This window comes from Pleurodeles waltl, chromosome 4_1 (genome assembly GCF_031143425.1).
Source record: "Pleurodeles waltl isolate 20211129_DDA chromosome 4_1, aPleWal1.hap1.20221129, whole genome shotgun sequence".
NCBI lineage: Eukaryota > Metazoa > Chordata > Amphibia > Caudata > Salamandridae > Pleurodeles > Pleurodeles waltl.
Window position 1 is genome coordinate 840835348 of NC_090442.1, and position 17249 is coordinate 840852596.

At 42.8% G+C, this 17249-nt stretch overlaps 1 protein-coding gene across 1 annotated transcript in view; it reads left to right on the forward strand.

Moving 5' to 3' along the window:
- The window catches only part of ANKS1B (ankyrin repeat and sterile alpha motif domain containing 1B), a 518534-nt gene that overhangs the window by 451264 nt on the left and 50021 nt on the right, over positions 1-17249 (forward strand). The window contains exon 7 of the mRNA XM_069229598.1: positions 6187-6324. Coding sequence (XP_069085699.1) covers positions 6187-6324 — 138 coding nt within the window. The remainder of the gene's footprint in view (positions 1-6186; positions 6325-17249) is intronic.

Genomic DNA, 17249 nt, shown 5'->3' on the forward strand with positions numbered 1-17249 from the left:
GGAAGTTACAGAAGGTTTAAGATGAACAAATACTATAAATCATTACCAAGATTGAGAATGCCACATGGTAGATCATTACATAAAACAGAATGTACAAGCGGTATATACAGAAGTAACAAGCATTTGCAATGCAGTGGGTCTCACGTTTGCTCGAGTTAGAGGTGTTAACGCTGTAAATTCCTAAATGGACCTTTCTTGCCACTTAAATTGAAAATGAAAAGTAAAACAGTTGACAAAAGTGAGCCATTCAAAGCGCCATGGCCGCCATGAGCATGAGTGCGAAAAAGAGACAAAAAAGGAAAAAGAAGTTGCTCCTACTCATACGTATCAGCAATTGTGCAATTTTTCATGTAACAGGGTCAATGTCCAAGTTTGTAACCAAACCACCCCAAGGAAGGTAAAACATGACGCATTTACCAATGATAGCAAAGGATTTTTGAAAGGCAAGCCCATGAACTAGTGATGAGCTTGTGGTGGGCATTGTTAAAAGCCCACAAATAGATTACAACAGGTCAGGGCGCTTGCACGCTAGACCTAAAAATTATGAGGTAGTGTAGGTTTCTGTGCCAAGAGCTGATTGCAGTGTCTTAGCTAGAGTATTGTTGGAGTAGGAGTTTTCAGGTCTGTTTTGAAAGTCTCCAGAGAGGTGGTTGTACGTAGATTTGAAGGTAATGAGCACCAGACTCCAGTATCACTACCCAAGTATGATTGTGCCATGTGTCGCTCTTTTTTTTAAAGGGAAGGGGTGCTAGTAGCATTGGTTTAGCATTTTACTGTGATATGGAGCTCCCAGATAGCTTGAGTTTGCCCATCAAGTAACGGGGAGTGGAGGTGTGCAGAGCTTTGTGGGTGAAACAGGCAGTCTTATAAATAGTCCTGGCTTCAATTGGAAACTATTGGAGAATGATCAGCATAGGTGTAAAGTGGTCATTTCCTTTGGCCCTGTAGGCGAACTGTGCCTCTGAGTGTAGAATCGATTTCAGGGGGTGAGACAGGTTTTGGTGAGACTAGTCAATAGAGAGTTACAATAGTTTATTCAAGAGAGCACCAGTGTATGAGCAAGAGATTTTAGATTTTGCTCTAGAATGTAACAGCTGATTCCACACAGAAGTCATAGTTGATAGCACGTGTTTTTGCACATGGTGCTGATTTGAGAAATTTGAGAATGTGGGTTGAGCCTAGGATGACTCCTAGAGATTTAGCACTGTCAACAGTGGTGGGTTGACTGTTAAGGATGTTGTGTGCGCCATCCACGGTTGCAGCGGAAGTGTTGATTTAGAAGGGAAGACTAGGAGAAATTCGGTCTTAGAAGGGTTTAGCTTTTAGGTGATAAAATCATCTAGTCTTGAAGAGTTTAGGGTTGCGACGAGATGTGAGATTGTCGTGTGAGAGGACCTTTCGATACAGCTATGTGTTGTCTGGGTAGTGATGATAGATGATCCCTGCCTTCTTAAGAAGGAATCCAAGTGGCGCGATGCATAGGTAGGTTGAATTGAGTCGGGCAAGGATAGACCCCTGGGGGACCTTTTTTCCAACCCATAGTCATCAATTTTTACCTTTTTACCGTGCGAAAGGCTGATGATAGGATGAGAAAAATCCGGAGGCAGGCCTGTCTGAGTCTAGAATTCAAAGAACATTATCAACCACTTGTAATAGAGTGGTTCTCTGCTGAAACCCTGATTGAAACCAGATTTGAATTAGTGTAAGAGGTCATTGTTTTTGATGTGTTGGGTGAGTTGCTCTGCTACACATCTTTCAGTGATTTTTGAGGGGAAGAGCATGTTGGAGATTGGGCGATAGTTATTGAGGTCATTAATATCTGCAGAGGGTTTTTTTGAGGCAAGGAGTGACTTGTCCAGTTTGAGGAAGTCAGGAAATATTCCTTGGCTATGAGAGAGATTCGCCAGTTTTGTCCAGTGGGTAAGCATGTGAGCATGAAGATCTTTGGAAATGTCACCTGCGATAGGCTGTACACCGTGGTTGGAGGGTTCTGGATTTATGAAAGTCTTGAGTAAGTATTACTCTGTAATGGTATTAAATAGATGCAAAGTCTCTTTGGATTTGTATGCCAGGGGATAGGTAAGGTCGATGTCATAATGTAGAAGCAGTTGGACTTTAGTGTCAAAGAACTGTGGAAACTCCTCCGCTTTTGAAGGCAGGTTTTCAAATTTGATAGATGTGGGCAGTTTTGACCAGATTGAAGAGTTGCTTTGTCCAGTTCTTGGCTGAGTCCAGCGGTGTTCTGAAGTGGGTGGATTTCTCCCAAAAGATGTGTTTTTCTTGTATATGAACCTAGCATTTCTGAGGCAAGTGACTTTAGTAGTGGAGAGTGACAGTCTCCATTTCTTCTCTAAGATTCAAAAAGCTTTCCTGTCCCCATAAAGGGCCTTGTTGAACCATGTTGCTAATAGTTTAGGTTGTTTATTTTTACTTTGGAGTGGAGCTAAAACATCAAGCGAATCAGAGAAGCAATAAAAACGATAGTAGGCCAATTCATTCACATTTGTGGTGTGGCCAATGTAGGGTAGCATCTTCTGAGCAATGATACTAAGAGTATTGATGTCTATGTTCCTGGTGTCTCAAAACCTGGTTGTTGCTCTTTTAAGCTGGCATTTTATCACAGCATGGGAGGGTCGCAGGGTGAAGGGAATAAGGGAGTAATCCGACCAGCATAATGAGATGGGATCATTCACTGAGAGCATGCCTTCTTTGGAGATTATTATTTCCATGATGCAGCCTTCAGTGTATTGGTTTTAGGTTATGTTGAATCAAATCATTGTTGAGTAGTGTGGAGGTGAAGTGGTTCACTGTAGAGTCTTCTGTGGTGCCCCAATGAAGATTGAAGTCTCCCAGAAAAATCACTTGTCGTTGGGTAGATAGGTCATTTTTTAGGTCCGTGCAATCCTCAACAAAGGCCATGTTACCCTTAGGTGGGTGGTAAATTGCATTTATTCTAAAAGAAGAATTGTGTTGAGCGTGTAGGTCCAGAGTGAGGCATTGAAACATAGAGAAAGCCTTTTGGTATCTCTTTGCATTGCAGTGACAATAGCACCCCCAACTCTGCGTACTTGATCTTTTCTGAATGTAGAGTAGTTTGGAGGTAGTAGAGCACCAAAAGTGTTGTGGGATTTCATTGAACCTAGTCTCTATAAGGATTAAGAGGTCATGGTTGTATTGAGAGATGGTGTTGGAGATTTCCAGTTTGTGCTTTATAGCTGATCTACAGTTGTGAAGCACGGCTTGTAGAGATCAAGTAATTGATTTGGTATATTGGTGTCGGGGTTTTGGTTATTATAGGGATATTGTGTCTGATAGCAGGTGACTGCTTTGGACGTGGTTATTTATTGAATTGGGTGGAGGAGCTAGTTGGATTTCTGTGCTGACTGGAGATGCCGAGGGGTGGGGTGGTCAACTAGTAGGGGAAGTAAAGGGGTTGGGGGTAACTGGGTGCTGTGGCTTGCAAGTAGGTTGACAATTTCAGCTTGGGAGAGAGTGGGTGTGAATCTTGTAGGGTGAGGTACACAAATACTCTTAGGTATTGAGTGCTGACAATAGTGTGTTTTCAGCTGGGAGGGAGAATCTAGGAGAGAAGCTTAGCTGGAATATAATCTCATGAAGCTGCACAATGTTTGTGCTGAGGAGATCTAGTTTGTGCTCTGGATGGTGAGTTTTGGGAGTTAAGGTATTTGGAGAGGAGTTTGGAGGATGGGTGGGATGAATTGTGGTGTGAGGCATTGGTGTATGGGAGGAGAATATGTTGAGTGAGGGACTGAGGCTGAGCATAGTGTTGGGTGCAATGAAGGGGAGTGCAGTGAGATGTGTGTTTTGTGATCTCACTGGGGTTTGGTTATGTTGGTCTTAGTGGTGGCAATTAAATGATGTAGGGCTGTTTGCCAGTTGCTATGCACTGATGTCATGCAAGGGGAAGGAGTGAAGAGAGCAATAGAGGGAGGTATGTAGCCAGAGTGAGTGAGGCAGGTGTGTGCACAGCCAGGAATAGGTAGATTTAGGTGAGGTTCATTGTTCCTGTGAGCGGGTGACAGTGAGGAAATACAGGTGTGTGCATTCGGTATGAGAGGAGAATTCTCGTGAAATAGAATGTGGGAAGGTAGGTTTTTGTGAGCGAAAGTCAGTAGATGAGGTGGTATGTAATGTGAAACATCAGAGGGATAAAAGCCATTCTGGATGAGGGCAGTGATGATGTTGAGAGGGGAAACAAATGACTAATCCGCGGTTGGTCAGTGATGAGTGTGAAAGGGGTGTGGGGTGTTATTGGAGGGTCGCCATTGTGGAGGGGTAGTGTTCTGTGTGTGTGTGTGTAGGCAATGTGAGTGCGGGTGTGGATAGACACAAGAGGGTGTAGTATGTTAGAATGGGCTGGTTTGTGTGTGATCTGGATGGATTAGTTTATGCCTGTTGGGTCTAGTTGGAAGTAGGGGTTTGGTAGTTGTGACGAGTTGAGGGGAAGTAAAAGATTGGGGTAAAAGGAGGGATATGGGATGGGGTAATTGAGGGGAGTGTCGTGGACATTGGGAGGTATGGTTAAGAGGGTAAGAGTACCGTATTAGGGATACAAATCAAGAACACTGCGGTTTGGTGAGTGGGTGTTGAAGCGGGGTTTGAGTTAGGCATGTGGGGTAAGATGACCTGTTGAGGGTGGAGGGGGGAGTCAAATGGTGTTTTTGAAGAAGCTTGCAATACAGGGGGACTGGATAAAGGTGATCAAATAACGAAAAGTGCAAATCTGTACAGTAGACTGGATCAGTGTCTTACCATTGTTGTAGATGGAGATAGTGATTAGGGAGAAATTTGAAGTTTGCAGCCATGAGGAATGGTAACATTGAGATTGTTGTGGAAGATGCTAGGCCAGGACGTATTGTTATGGGTAAAGAATATTGAGATATGTTTTAAATTTCCAATATTGACCACTAGGATATGAATCAGCAAATAGGTTTCTCGAAACTCTTCTAGGGTCTTATGTTTAAATCTTTTTGCTGAGGTTTTTGGATAGATTAGGAGGTTATATGATCTTGATTCAAGCTTTATTAATCTTGGTAGACGTGAGTGATTATGTTTCTCCACTCTGTGGTCCCAGGCCAGGGAATTCCGTATATACCAGGTTCATCAGTGTGATGTTATGAGGGCTCAGTGGTAACAAAGGTGCACATTCCCACCAGTGAGTAGAATTTTCTGAGTGCCCAACACAAACAAGGAAAATGTGCTGTATTGGGATGAATGCACTGACCCCAGGGTAGTTGCTAACTCACGCTGCCCTGGGGACGTTGCATTTGTGTGAAAAACTGAACAGCTGCTTTAAAGCTGCTCCGTGTTTCACAGTGCACGCAGGAAGACATCTGCACTTTAGGGGGGATTAGAGATCCCCTTGCAGGTGGGTGCAGTGAGTGACTGCACCTGCCGCTGGGGACGTCTGGGAAGTCCATGGGACTCCCTTTGCACCTCCAGAGGGCTGCCATCAGGGGGCACACTGACAGCTTCTTTGCCTCTGTGCTATGTGAAACTGCTACATATATTTAATGAGACACTAAAACCCACGCAGTCCAGCATTACGTCTCTTGTTACTGAAATAAAGGAAAATGTATTCAACAAAGTGCAGTTAGGTGGACAAATACCACTGTTTGTCTCAGCTGTACTTGTGGTACAACATATAATTTTCTGTTAATCCGCTAACACTATACAGCATTGGACACTACGCCCTATATATAAACCATTTCAACGCATTCTGAAAAGTGGCAGGCCCCATTTGCTTACGTTTTATTTTGTCTCAGTCCTGATTGTGAGTGGATGGCTATGGAAAAGGGGAATTGTTGGGTAACTCTGCCCTGCCACCCCTGAACCCTGGCATCCTTTTTATAACTGCAATATCAATTATAATCCTGACCACGTACAACTGGTTTTCATCAGCAGTTGTGTTCACCTACACCCTATTAAAAGATGCAGGATGTAATCAAGCTCTCTTTTACTTGTGTATTTCTGAATAGTTGTAATCTGCAAATCGCACTGCTGCATGGCAGATTTTGGTTCACCACATAAAGATATTCAAAGTAAAAAGATTAAAAATAGGCCAAAATACATTTGCACTTTGCCACAGTCTCATAATAAAGAATTAATATGCTTGGTGTAACTTTCCTTATTTGTGATGTCATCTTTGCCTGTTATGTTTTTCAGAATATTATTGCAGAACATGAAATTCGAAATATCTCTTGTGCAGCACAGGACCCAGAGGACCTCTCAACATTTGCCTACATCACTAAGGACTTGAAGTCTGCTCACCACTACTGCCATGTTTTTACTGCCTTTGACGTGGTCAGTACTACTTTGCTGTTTCAATTTTATAAAATATTTAAAGTTTCCTTTTCAGTTCTCCATATCAATCAATGAATCAGTCTTTTGTAAAGCATCACAAAACACCTGTGAGGGCCTCGAGGCGCTGGGGTAGCTACTTCTGCGTGGTGATCAGTTCATTTGAACAACCAGGTCTTGAGTTCCTTCTGAATTGCTGGAGTAATGAGGTGGCCTGAGGTGCAGGGGAAGGTTGTTCCAAGCTTTAACTGCCAGATGAGCGAAAGAGCGCACCCCGCTGTTGGCTCAGCAGATCCGGGTTGGCATATGCGAGGAAGAGGGAGGTGGATCATAGTAGTCTGGTTGGTTGGTGGAAAGTCATGCGCTTGTTGATGTATGCTGTTCCTACGTTGTGCAGGGCTTTGTATGAATGGGTCAACAACTTGAACTGGCAACACTTCTGGAGGGAGAGCCACTGTAGCTTCTTAAGGTGGGGTGTGGTGTGGGTCCCTCTGGGGAGGTCGAGGATGAGTCTTGCCTCTGAGCTTTGTATTGTTTGTAGTCTCTTCAGGCGATGTGCAGCGATTCCTAAGTAGTGTGTGTTCCTGTATTTGAGCCTGCTGGTGATGAGGGCCAGTATGATGGTCTTTCTGGTATTGATTGTGGGACACCTGAAGATCTTGAGCAGCATGAGTAGGGTGTGGAAGCAGGCGGATGAGACTCTGTTTACCTGTTGCTTCATAGATAGCTTGCTGAACAAGATGATGCAGAGGTTGCTGACGTGGTCTGTCAGGGCGGGGGCGGTTGAGCAAATTCCTGAGGCCATCATGCATCTTCCATTGTGAGGTGTTGTTCCCAAAGATGAGAACTTCCGTCTTGTCCGTGTTCAGCTTGAGGCAGTTGTCCTTCATCCAGTCGGTGAAGCTCATCTGTGGAAATTGGCTCTGGTGCTGGAGGAGTCTTCTGACAGCGAGAGGATAAGCTGGGTGTCGTCAGGGTAGGAAAGGATGTTGAATCTGTGAGATCTGACAATGTTGGCCAAGGGGGTCATATACGTAATGATTATGGGGCTGAGGGATAATTCTTGGTGGATGCCTCTGGTGATCTTCTTGGGTTCATAGGTGAACGGTGGGAGGCAGTTTCTCAAAATTCTTCTGGTGAGGTGTGAGGTGATCTATTTGAGGGTGTGTCTCTGGATTCCGATGTGATGGAGTCTGTTGATCAAGATATGATGGGAGACTGTGTTGAAGGTGGCTGATAGGTCAAGGAGGATGAGGGCTGCCATTTCACTGCAATCCAGGAGGGCCCTGATGTAGTTGAAGGCGGTGATCAGGGCTGTCTTGGTGCTGTGGTGGGCTCGGAAATTTGGATTGAGAGGGGCCAAGAGGTTTTTGTAATCCAGGTGTTAAGTGAGTTGCTGTTTTATTGCGTTCTCGAGAACCATCGCTGTAAAGGGGAGCAGGGAGATGGGTCAGTAGTACTTGAGCGTATGGTTTTTTCAGGAGGGTCCTTACTTCAGTGTGTTTCCAGCCCTCAGGGAAGGAAGTCGAGGTGATGGAAGTGTTCAGAAATTTCTTGAGCTCTTTGCCAATCATCTTGCTCTCGGGGTTGAAGATATGGTGGGAGCAGGGGTTCGTGGGTGTTCCTGAGTGAACACAGTCCATGATGGCAATTGTGGCTTGGGTTGTGAGAGGGTCCCAGTGGATGAGCAGGTGTTAGGGTTTTGTGACGCTGTTGGCGGCTGGGTGTTGGGGTTCGAAGTTTTCATAGATGGTTATAATCTTGTCATAGAAGAAGTCTGCTAGGGTGTCACATATTTCTTGGGAGGGGTGATGTAATTCTTGGCAGCTGCAGGGTTGGCGAACACCTTCACCATGGTGAAGAGCTCCTTGTTGTGGTTTGTGCTGGCTTCTTTGCAGTCTGTGAGTGTGTTTTTCTTTGTTTCTTTCAGTAGGGAGTGATACTGGTGGAGTGCTGTCTTGAATACCGTGAAGTCTCCTGTTTCGTTACTGGTGCGTTGCTTCCTTTCAAGTTGCCGGTAGATACATTTGGTAGATTTCAGTTCCACAGTGAACCAACTGGCTCCTCTGGTAGGTCCTTTGGACTTCGCTGGCTTGGTGGGAGCGACTGTGTTGGCGCATTCTGGGATCCACCGGGATAAATTCTTTGCAGCCTGATCTGGGTCGGATATTGTGTCTGGGAGGTGGGTGTTGAGAGTGTTGTTCCACTGGTCTTCTGAAACCTTTTTCCAGTCTATGCACGTGTAGTTGGGGGGCACGGTGCCTGTGTTGGTAGGCCCTGAGATGGCGAAGTGGACGTTGTAGTGGTCGGTCCAGGTGAGCTGTTTGATGTGGTTATACTTGAATGTATCGCAGGAAATAAAAATGGTGTTGCGTGTGTCTGTGATGTGGGTAGGGTCGGTGACCAGTTGTCTGAGGCCAATGTTGTTCATGCTTTTTAGGAGGTTGGTTCTGTTGGTGGTGTCGTTGGGGTCGTCGAGGTGTAAGTTGAGATCCCCTAGGAAGATGTAGTGCTTGGAATCAATGGCCATCAAGACAATGAGATCTGGGATGACGTTGCAGAAGCTGGGGCGTGGTCCTGATGTTCTGTAGGTGTGGGTGCCTCTGTTGGTGCTTTTTCTGTCCATGTGGAGTTGGAAGTTGAGGTGCTCTATTATCATGGTGAATTCGTCTTGGGAGGTTGTGCAGCTGATGGTGATCTTGTAGATGATGGCAATTCCACCTCTGTTTTTGTTTGTTCGGTCCACGTGTGTTATCTGGTGGGCTTTGAGGTGGAGATGGCGATGTCCAGCATGGAGGCGGGTTTCACCCAGGTCTCTGTGAGGAAGATGATATCTGGAGTGCAGGATGAGATCATGTCCTAGATCTCAGTGGCATGTTTGCAGAGTGATTGAGTAGAATGCTTGAGTAAAATGGTTGAGTAGAATGCACTGGAGTTGTGGTGTGGTAGACTCGGTCAGCATAGTGGATGCGGGGGGAAAACTGACAGAAAGCAACGGAAACAGCAAAACAGAACACAGATACAACAAATGGAGGACTATGGCGGCGTCCTAATTACCAAATTAGTGACTTGCAGCAGCAGAGGGAGCTGCACACTGACCCAGAGATAGGGTTATGTTTTTCTAAATAGAATGCTAAATTAGAATAATTTGTGAGTTGATGTGCATTTGAGAATCTTGTGGCATTTGTGTCTAGATTGGTTGTAACAGTGGAAGTGTAGCATTATAAGTCGATGTCACATTGAGAAGTGCAATGAATGTCACTGACAATGGATGGCTAAAAAAAGGATCACGTAATAGACTTACCGCCCTATTCCAAAATTCCAGAGGTGTTTTCAGTTGATAATGGGTTTGTCATGAGATCAGGTATATTGGTATCAACTGTGGCTCAAATCAACAGATGTATCACTCTTTCCCATTTGGATCAGTTAGATAATATTTGAAGCAAGAAAAATCAGGTTTAGCTAGAAAGGTGAAGACAAGAATTTGTGGGTGCCTACTGCGTAAACAGAGAGTAAGAGTCGCCTCTATAATGCTAAGTTAACTTCCCCCATCTCATGCTAGAAATTTGCAATCAGTAGTTAAGAGTAAATAAGAAATGTATTTTAATTCTCATTGCATATTATTTAAAGTGGTGGGAAATCAATTTTGTCTGTAAGGCTCCAGCTAGTATTACAAGTTACTGTTTATAGGATGTTGTTACAAGTCACAAGTTACAACACAAACTTTTGTCTGATAAAGGAGTGCAATATGTGAGAAAAGAAATTTGATTTTTCTTTAGCTCAGTATTACCAAACATAGGGGGTATTGTAGCAGATCCATAGTAATGGGAAAGTTATGGCCATATTGCTTATCGTGGGGGGGAGGCAGACTGGCTTTGTGGCTGGGATGTTTGTATAACTACCAGAGATTTGGGTCTCTTTTTCTGTATATCATATTCCATCCGTTTACTTTTAGGCCTATCTGATAATTACATAGGGCGTGGTGATGCACCCATGGGATATCGCAGGGCTTTATTAGTACATATCACACTTTTTAACCTTTGTCCCCTTACTGGAAGTATCAAGAATTGCTGGTATTTGTTGTGAAATTCCTATACAAAGGGTGGCCCATGGTTTTGTGTGTTTGTGACTACATCTTGGCTCCTTAGAATTCTGTTGAGCTGGTCAACATTTTGGCCCCGGCATTGGTACCGGTGCTTGTGTATTCCTTTCTTCTCCCATTTCCTTTCCCTTGATCTTAGCCCCCTGATGAAGGTGTCTTCTTTCTGTAGTCTCACCAAAACACGCGTTGGCGCACAAAAAAGAAGGATGGAAAACCAATATCCACTCAAGCTATTTGTAAAACATGAGGATCTAAAGATGTATTTGTGTGAAATATAGTAGTAAAATATTTCATGTACATTGATATTGTATCCTAAAGATTACTGTCCCCATAATGACTGAGAATATATGGTTTATGGTGAACTGAATATATTCTAAGTTGTTTATGGCAGCTTAGTTAGGTAGGGTCTTATTGGCTTTTGTTGTCATTTTAAAGAGTTTTTGATGGTATGCTTTGGTATGAATGAATTATGAATGGTATGCATAATGGAATGTAGATGTAGTGGGCATATATGTTGGGTACATTTAGGGGCATATAAGTTTGATGGTATATGTATAACAATATATATTGGAGTTTCGTTAACATTAATCCATGATTATGTTTGAGTGTATATGATAGTAAGTTTGAAGATTTCAAGATATCATGTATAAAGATTTTCTATTCAATAAATGTTTATGATCCAATGGCCAGGCCTTATAATATTATTTTCTTGATTTATTTTTTAATTAGATTATTTGAGGGGGGCTATTTTGCATTAATTTGCTTCAAGTTTACAGGATGAACAGTTCAATAAAGGATAGCATGCAGCTATACATTCAAGCTATTGTGTCCCTGATGGGAGCAATTCCGATACCACTGATTGTTTTGCAGCACACAGTGTTCAATGGCCGTGAGACATCTGGATGCATGCATGACAGTAGACTACACAAGAATGGGGGAGAGGGAAAAATTGACTCCATGTCAAGATAAACTCTACCTTTAATATGTCACTTCACAGTTCCTGGCACATATCACCGAAGACGTACTGGGCCCCTTTTATGAGGACTGCTACCCTAATTGGGCGAGAAAATTTGTTTGCTTCCATGAAAAGGACAAATAGATTAATTCACTAAGGTGACACGCTTGATGATCAGACCCCTTATTTCTGTGGTGACATCAAACTACATACGGTGTGCTCATCCTTGATTTCTTTATAAAGAGGAGTGTAAATGAGTGCCTTCCTATGACTAGAGTCCCTAGAGGAGCAGGAACTGTGAAGTAAAAATGTGAAAGAGAGGTGATTAGAGAAGACTTTATAAATCCCTACCTATCACATGGTTAAAAACGGTGTACTTGAGAAACTGTTTGATGTAGCACCCCATGGGGTATTATGTAGCACCCCAGGTTGCGTTGACTTGTTTGTATCCGGTGTAATTAGCACTAATAGGTCTGGGGCATTCATCAGGATGGAATGGTCCCATAAATCCCTCACACTACCCTATCTGGGGTAACTGTATGGTCAAGTCTCTCAGTCATGAAACAGGCTACACCTTGCCTGATTGGTGTAGGTCTCACTGGTCCTTTTGACCTGTGTAAAGAGAAAAATCATAAGGCACAATCATCTCTATTTATGGTATCATTGACTGAATCCCAGTTTATATAATAAGCTTTGCAATATATCATGCAGTCTGTAATGCATTTAGTGGAAACACACATGGCCAATGTACACAGCAAAATAGGTTCCACCACATGCGTTCTACTCACCATGTTCAGCATTCATCTACACAGTCAAGTTAACAAAGTCAGGGTAAGTGTTCCTCAATCTCAGCCTAATTAATTAATTAAAATAATAGGACATGTTTGCTATGAGTAAGGATCACAATCTGGAATTATAGGATGCCACTGTATTAAATGGTCGAAATGGTGGTCATGATACAGCGGAAGGTACTCAACCCACTAACTGGAATGCAGTCCACACTTGGGATCAAGGGTTCGGCAAACAAACTGCTCCAAATGGAGCTCTATATGTATTTTCCTTCCATATCGGGGAGTCACTCTGTGCTAGCCCAAGTCAGTGTTTTTCGTGTGTACCCAGGCAGCGCAAAATCACATGTATTTCCTGTGTGGTGGTCCTCCAAGATGCTATCTTGTAATGAGGAGGAACTTCTTTTAACACTTTGGCCCTCATTCTGACCCTGGCGGTCCTAAACCGCCAGGGCCACGGGCAACGGAAGCACCGCCAACAGCCACGGGCAACGGAAGCACCGCCAACAGGCTGGCGGTGCTTCAGTGCCCATTTTGACTGCGGCGCCGCCATGGGGATTCCGACCCCCTTCCCGCCATCCTGTTCCTGGTGGTAAAACCCGCCAGGAACAGGATGGCGGGAACGGGTGTCGTGGGGCCCCTGGGGGCCCCTGCACTGCCCATGCCACTGGCATGGGCAGTGCAGGTGCCCCCTAACAGGGCCCCACAAAGATTTTCACTGTCTGCTATGCAGACAGTGAAAATCGCGACGGGTGCTACTCCATTCGGAGCCGGCTTCCTCGTTGCAGGGGCTTTCCCGCTGGGCCGGCGGGCGATCTTCTGGAGATCGCCCGCCGGCCCAGTGGGAAAGTCAAAATGACCCCCGCGGTCTATTGACCGCGGTGCGGTCTTTCGGCGGTTTCCGCCCTGCGGGCGGCGCCCGCCACCCGCCGAGCTCAGAATGAGCCCCTTTATCTGCTTTACATAAATCAATAATTAATTGACACTTTTATAAATGTTGACTTAATTGAGAGGCAAGGCCTTCAGTGGACGAAGTTTAAACCTCTTTGTGTGATTCTTTGGGCTATACACCAACTTTACCTACTGAATTACTAGAACGGTGCCATATCAATACTTAAAAAGAACATGGTATGGTACGGTTCTGTGGTTGTAGCACAAAGACAGGGAAATTCAGTTGAGATTGACAGTGATGAAACTTGGTCAGCCTGGAGATGTGCATAGATGGAAAAGGTGTAAAGGAATATCAGGTAGAGTAAGCAGTTAGATATTGTTGGTTTTTGGTGTTCATGGGAAGGTGCAGTTGCTATATGATGGTTATGTAAGGAAGTATAGAAATGTTAGCAGGACAAAGGGTGTAAAACCGATAAGTGCTTAAAAGGCACTCAATGACACAAGTTTTGATTCAGGATATTTCAGGAGTATTAGTTAGAGCGGGCAGTGAGTGAGCGCAGACCAAGAAGTTTGGGGCCCTTTCTTTGCTAAAGTCTGTGGGCAGGCATTTTTTACACAGATTATTGCAGATTAGTGGAGTAGGCAAGAAGTTTAGTGCTGGTGACCCACCTGAACAAACCAGGAGGCTAGACAATTTGCACTATGTTACTCCTTATTCTGCTCTATTAGCAGAGTTTGTGTATAATTTAGACAATTGTATTTTGTACATATTTGTAATTTTATTATGGTATACCTGATGATTACCTTGCGGTAAGACTTATAAACCAACACAGTAGGTATGGGTTGCTTATGGTGACAACCTAATGATAATGGTTATATGCTTGATTGTTTATAATAAAGTTATGATAAAAGCAATAGGTCTGATATATTGTTTGTGAAAAGCATAGATTAAAGTCAGTAGGAAGTTAAGGATAGATTGCTTACGTTATTACTCTTTATTAAAGCCTACAGATAGATATTTTCTTATTTGGAATCTCACTGACTACCACAGTAAGCAAACACATTGGTGCTGGTCACCCCCTCTGACAAACTGTGGGTATAGAAGTTTTCTACTGTCCAAGTCCATATTAGGCCCTCTTAGGAGAGAGAGTATCTTGATTTGCCAACTATAGTTTTGTCTATGACTGCCTAATGTTTGCCTTATGGAAAAGCTGATGCTCAACGCAGGAGGCTTCAGTTGGCTATGGTGATAAACCAATGATAATAGCTACAAACCTGGTTGGTGCTCTAGGAAGAATATTTCTGTTACTAGCCATCTTATCTGTGTATTATGAAAAGTCATGATAAACTCATTAGGGTTGATGTATTGAATGTGAAAAGCCTATTTTAATATCAACATGCATTTAAGGGTGGATTGTTATTTCTCTGTATTAAAGCCTACAGATAGTTGTTTTGTCCCATGAAATGTCAAATTACTTTTGTGGGGGATGACTTCTTAAATTGGTTACTGCCTCTTCTGATAAACCCTAATGGGGGAAGATTTGGCCTGTAGTCATTCTTGTTGGAATCACTTCATAGATGTCTGCCAGGATTTTTAATAAAAATAAATAAAAAAATACATATGCATAAATATATATCTATATAGATATATATAGAGCACTGTTGGACCCCTCTCTTTTGCAACTGATCTGTCTGGGTGTACTTTACACTCTGCTTCAACCTACGTCAGCGGACTGGATGGGTAATGGTTCATTCTGTATCAGGCATTGTCTCTTTTTCCCTGTGAATGATGGTATTTACTGATCACCTGTGTACATCCACCTGAAAATGAGTGTTCTTCAATATCAGGGCTATTTGACCAGTCCTTCATTTTTTTATTTTCTCCCTTTATAATTCCTCTTGATTTCTTTGCTTTCATTTTTATTTTAATGTTTAAGAGGATACTACAGCTCTCCAGGCAATGATAACAGGTTGCTTGCTTGTCACTCAATTCATCTGCAGTGTGCCACATTCCAGGGGGCCGCCTCTTTATGGAATGCTGTTCCCCATATTGAATAATTGTTTTACCATTCCAAGATGGCCAGCATGTTGGATCTGAAAATGGCGGCCATGCTTGCACTTTAAAAACAATAGACTATTTACAATACCTTTGAAAGATAGACATCAGCTGCTGTGTTCAGTTTTGCAAACATATGCCTGCCGTTTCAGAAGGCTGAATGTTTCTTTTTTCTAATTATATTCTTTTAATTTATCTTGCGTATATTCTTGAGTATGTGTTTTATTGCAGCTTTGCTAGAGACTGAATGGAAGGACTTGTCAGTGGATTAATGAACGGGTGCATGAGTGACAGAGTGTGTGAATGATGACGTAATGGGTGACTTCGCGCATTGGTGACACAACAAGCACTTTTATCCAGACTTATTGCTATTGTCCATGCTTGTCTGATGTTTTTGGCACTTTATGCTTAAGGCCTCATAAGTTTTTTTCCACAAAACGTAAGCACACCAAATTTGCATCCTTTTTTCCCATATTTTCTAAAAATTCTAAAGGTACCTAGGATTTGTGGATTTCCATGGAGGGAACCAAGAAAATAACACAATAGGGCTAATTTCTGGGGGGTTTGGAAAAATGGGAAAAAGTTCAGTGCAAAAAATTATTTTTTTCTTCTAAAAATGGCATCGACAAAGGTTTTGCAGTGCTAAGTTCACCAACTTCCCAGCTTTCAGAAACAAGCAAAGTTGTAAAACACAATTTTTTCCACAGTTTTTGCACCTTGAATCATTGGTAGTTCATTTGATCATTTTTAGTAGTTTCAACCTATTTGCAGTTTGTGGTGGAAATAGGTGTGAAACCTGTGAGTGAACACTAGACCATGAAAACTAGATAAAATTCTCAATTTAGTAGGATGCCATTTCTGTAGATCACCCATAGTTTTCCCAAAGGAACTAATCATTGTAATAAAACCTAATATAAAAAATTAGAACAATGTACAAAAGAAATATATTTCTTCACCTGTTAGACCCTTCTGTTGACGGAGACATATAGGCCCATATTTATACTTTTTTAGCACTGCATTTGCGTCATTTTTTGACGCAAAAGCAGCGCAAACTTGCAAAATAAGTTGTATTTTGCAAGTTTGCACCGTTTTTGCATCAAAAAGCGGCGCAAATGTGGCACTAAAAAAGTATAAATATGGGCCATAGTGTTTGATGCAGTACCCAGCTCCAAGAACCAGTGCTTAATTTGTAGAATAATAAGTGGCAGTGCTCAAACCGCTGCTCAGAAACCGCCGCCGGCATTGGCCCGCCAAGTACCACGCTGCTTGGTCTTACATCCACCTCAGGACACTTTAATACACCGCCAGACAAAGGGGGACACAGCAAACTGAAAGTGTTCTGAACACTCCATGAAATGCAGACAATACATGTGGGTTGCAGAACAGGTATAGGAACTGAAGGAGGACAACAGGACAGGTGGGTACAGATATTTTTAATATTTACTGGGCCCATCACATGGGGAAAAAAATTCAATAGACCCGGCCATGTTAAATAAGGGCTGGTGCTAAGCACCGGAAGCCAACAGCACAAATATTAAGCACTACCAAGAACTGAGCTGCAGCTCATAGCGATTTTTAATTGTTTAGTGACCATTCATCAAACCATACGGTCAAACCTAATGAATGAAAAAGTGGTATGAAAGAAAGCGATTTTTTATAGTTAAAATCTGTTTTTTTGACTTTTGTTAACAAGGATAACAGATACTCCAACCTACATCCGCTGGCTGTGGGGCTCAGTGCTGGTCAAAGTAAAGAGGGAGGAGGAGGAAAAGAGAGGGTGAAGGTGAAGAGAGAAACATCAGGCTGTGTTTCTTTTTTTTATGTGCCTTCGATACTGATTTTTGTGCATAACTCTGAATGTGTGTTTGCCCTTCCTATCTTGTGATTCAGAGGGCATTTTGCAAAATATGTTCTTTCTTGCACACTGGCTTCCATTTGGAAGTCAATAATTATTATAAATTCAATTAATAACAAAAGTTCTGTGCTCCCACATCTCTTAAAAAAATAATGGTACCCCATTTGCACTACCAGGGGTATGGCAGTTGCTTCTTAGTGTAAGTATAAATGTTTGAAAGAACATAAATTTATATTGTAGCATAACTGGGTGAATCCTAAGTTGCCTATGAAACTGAATCC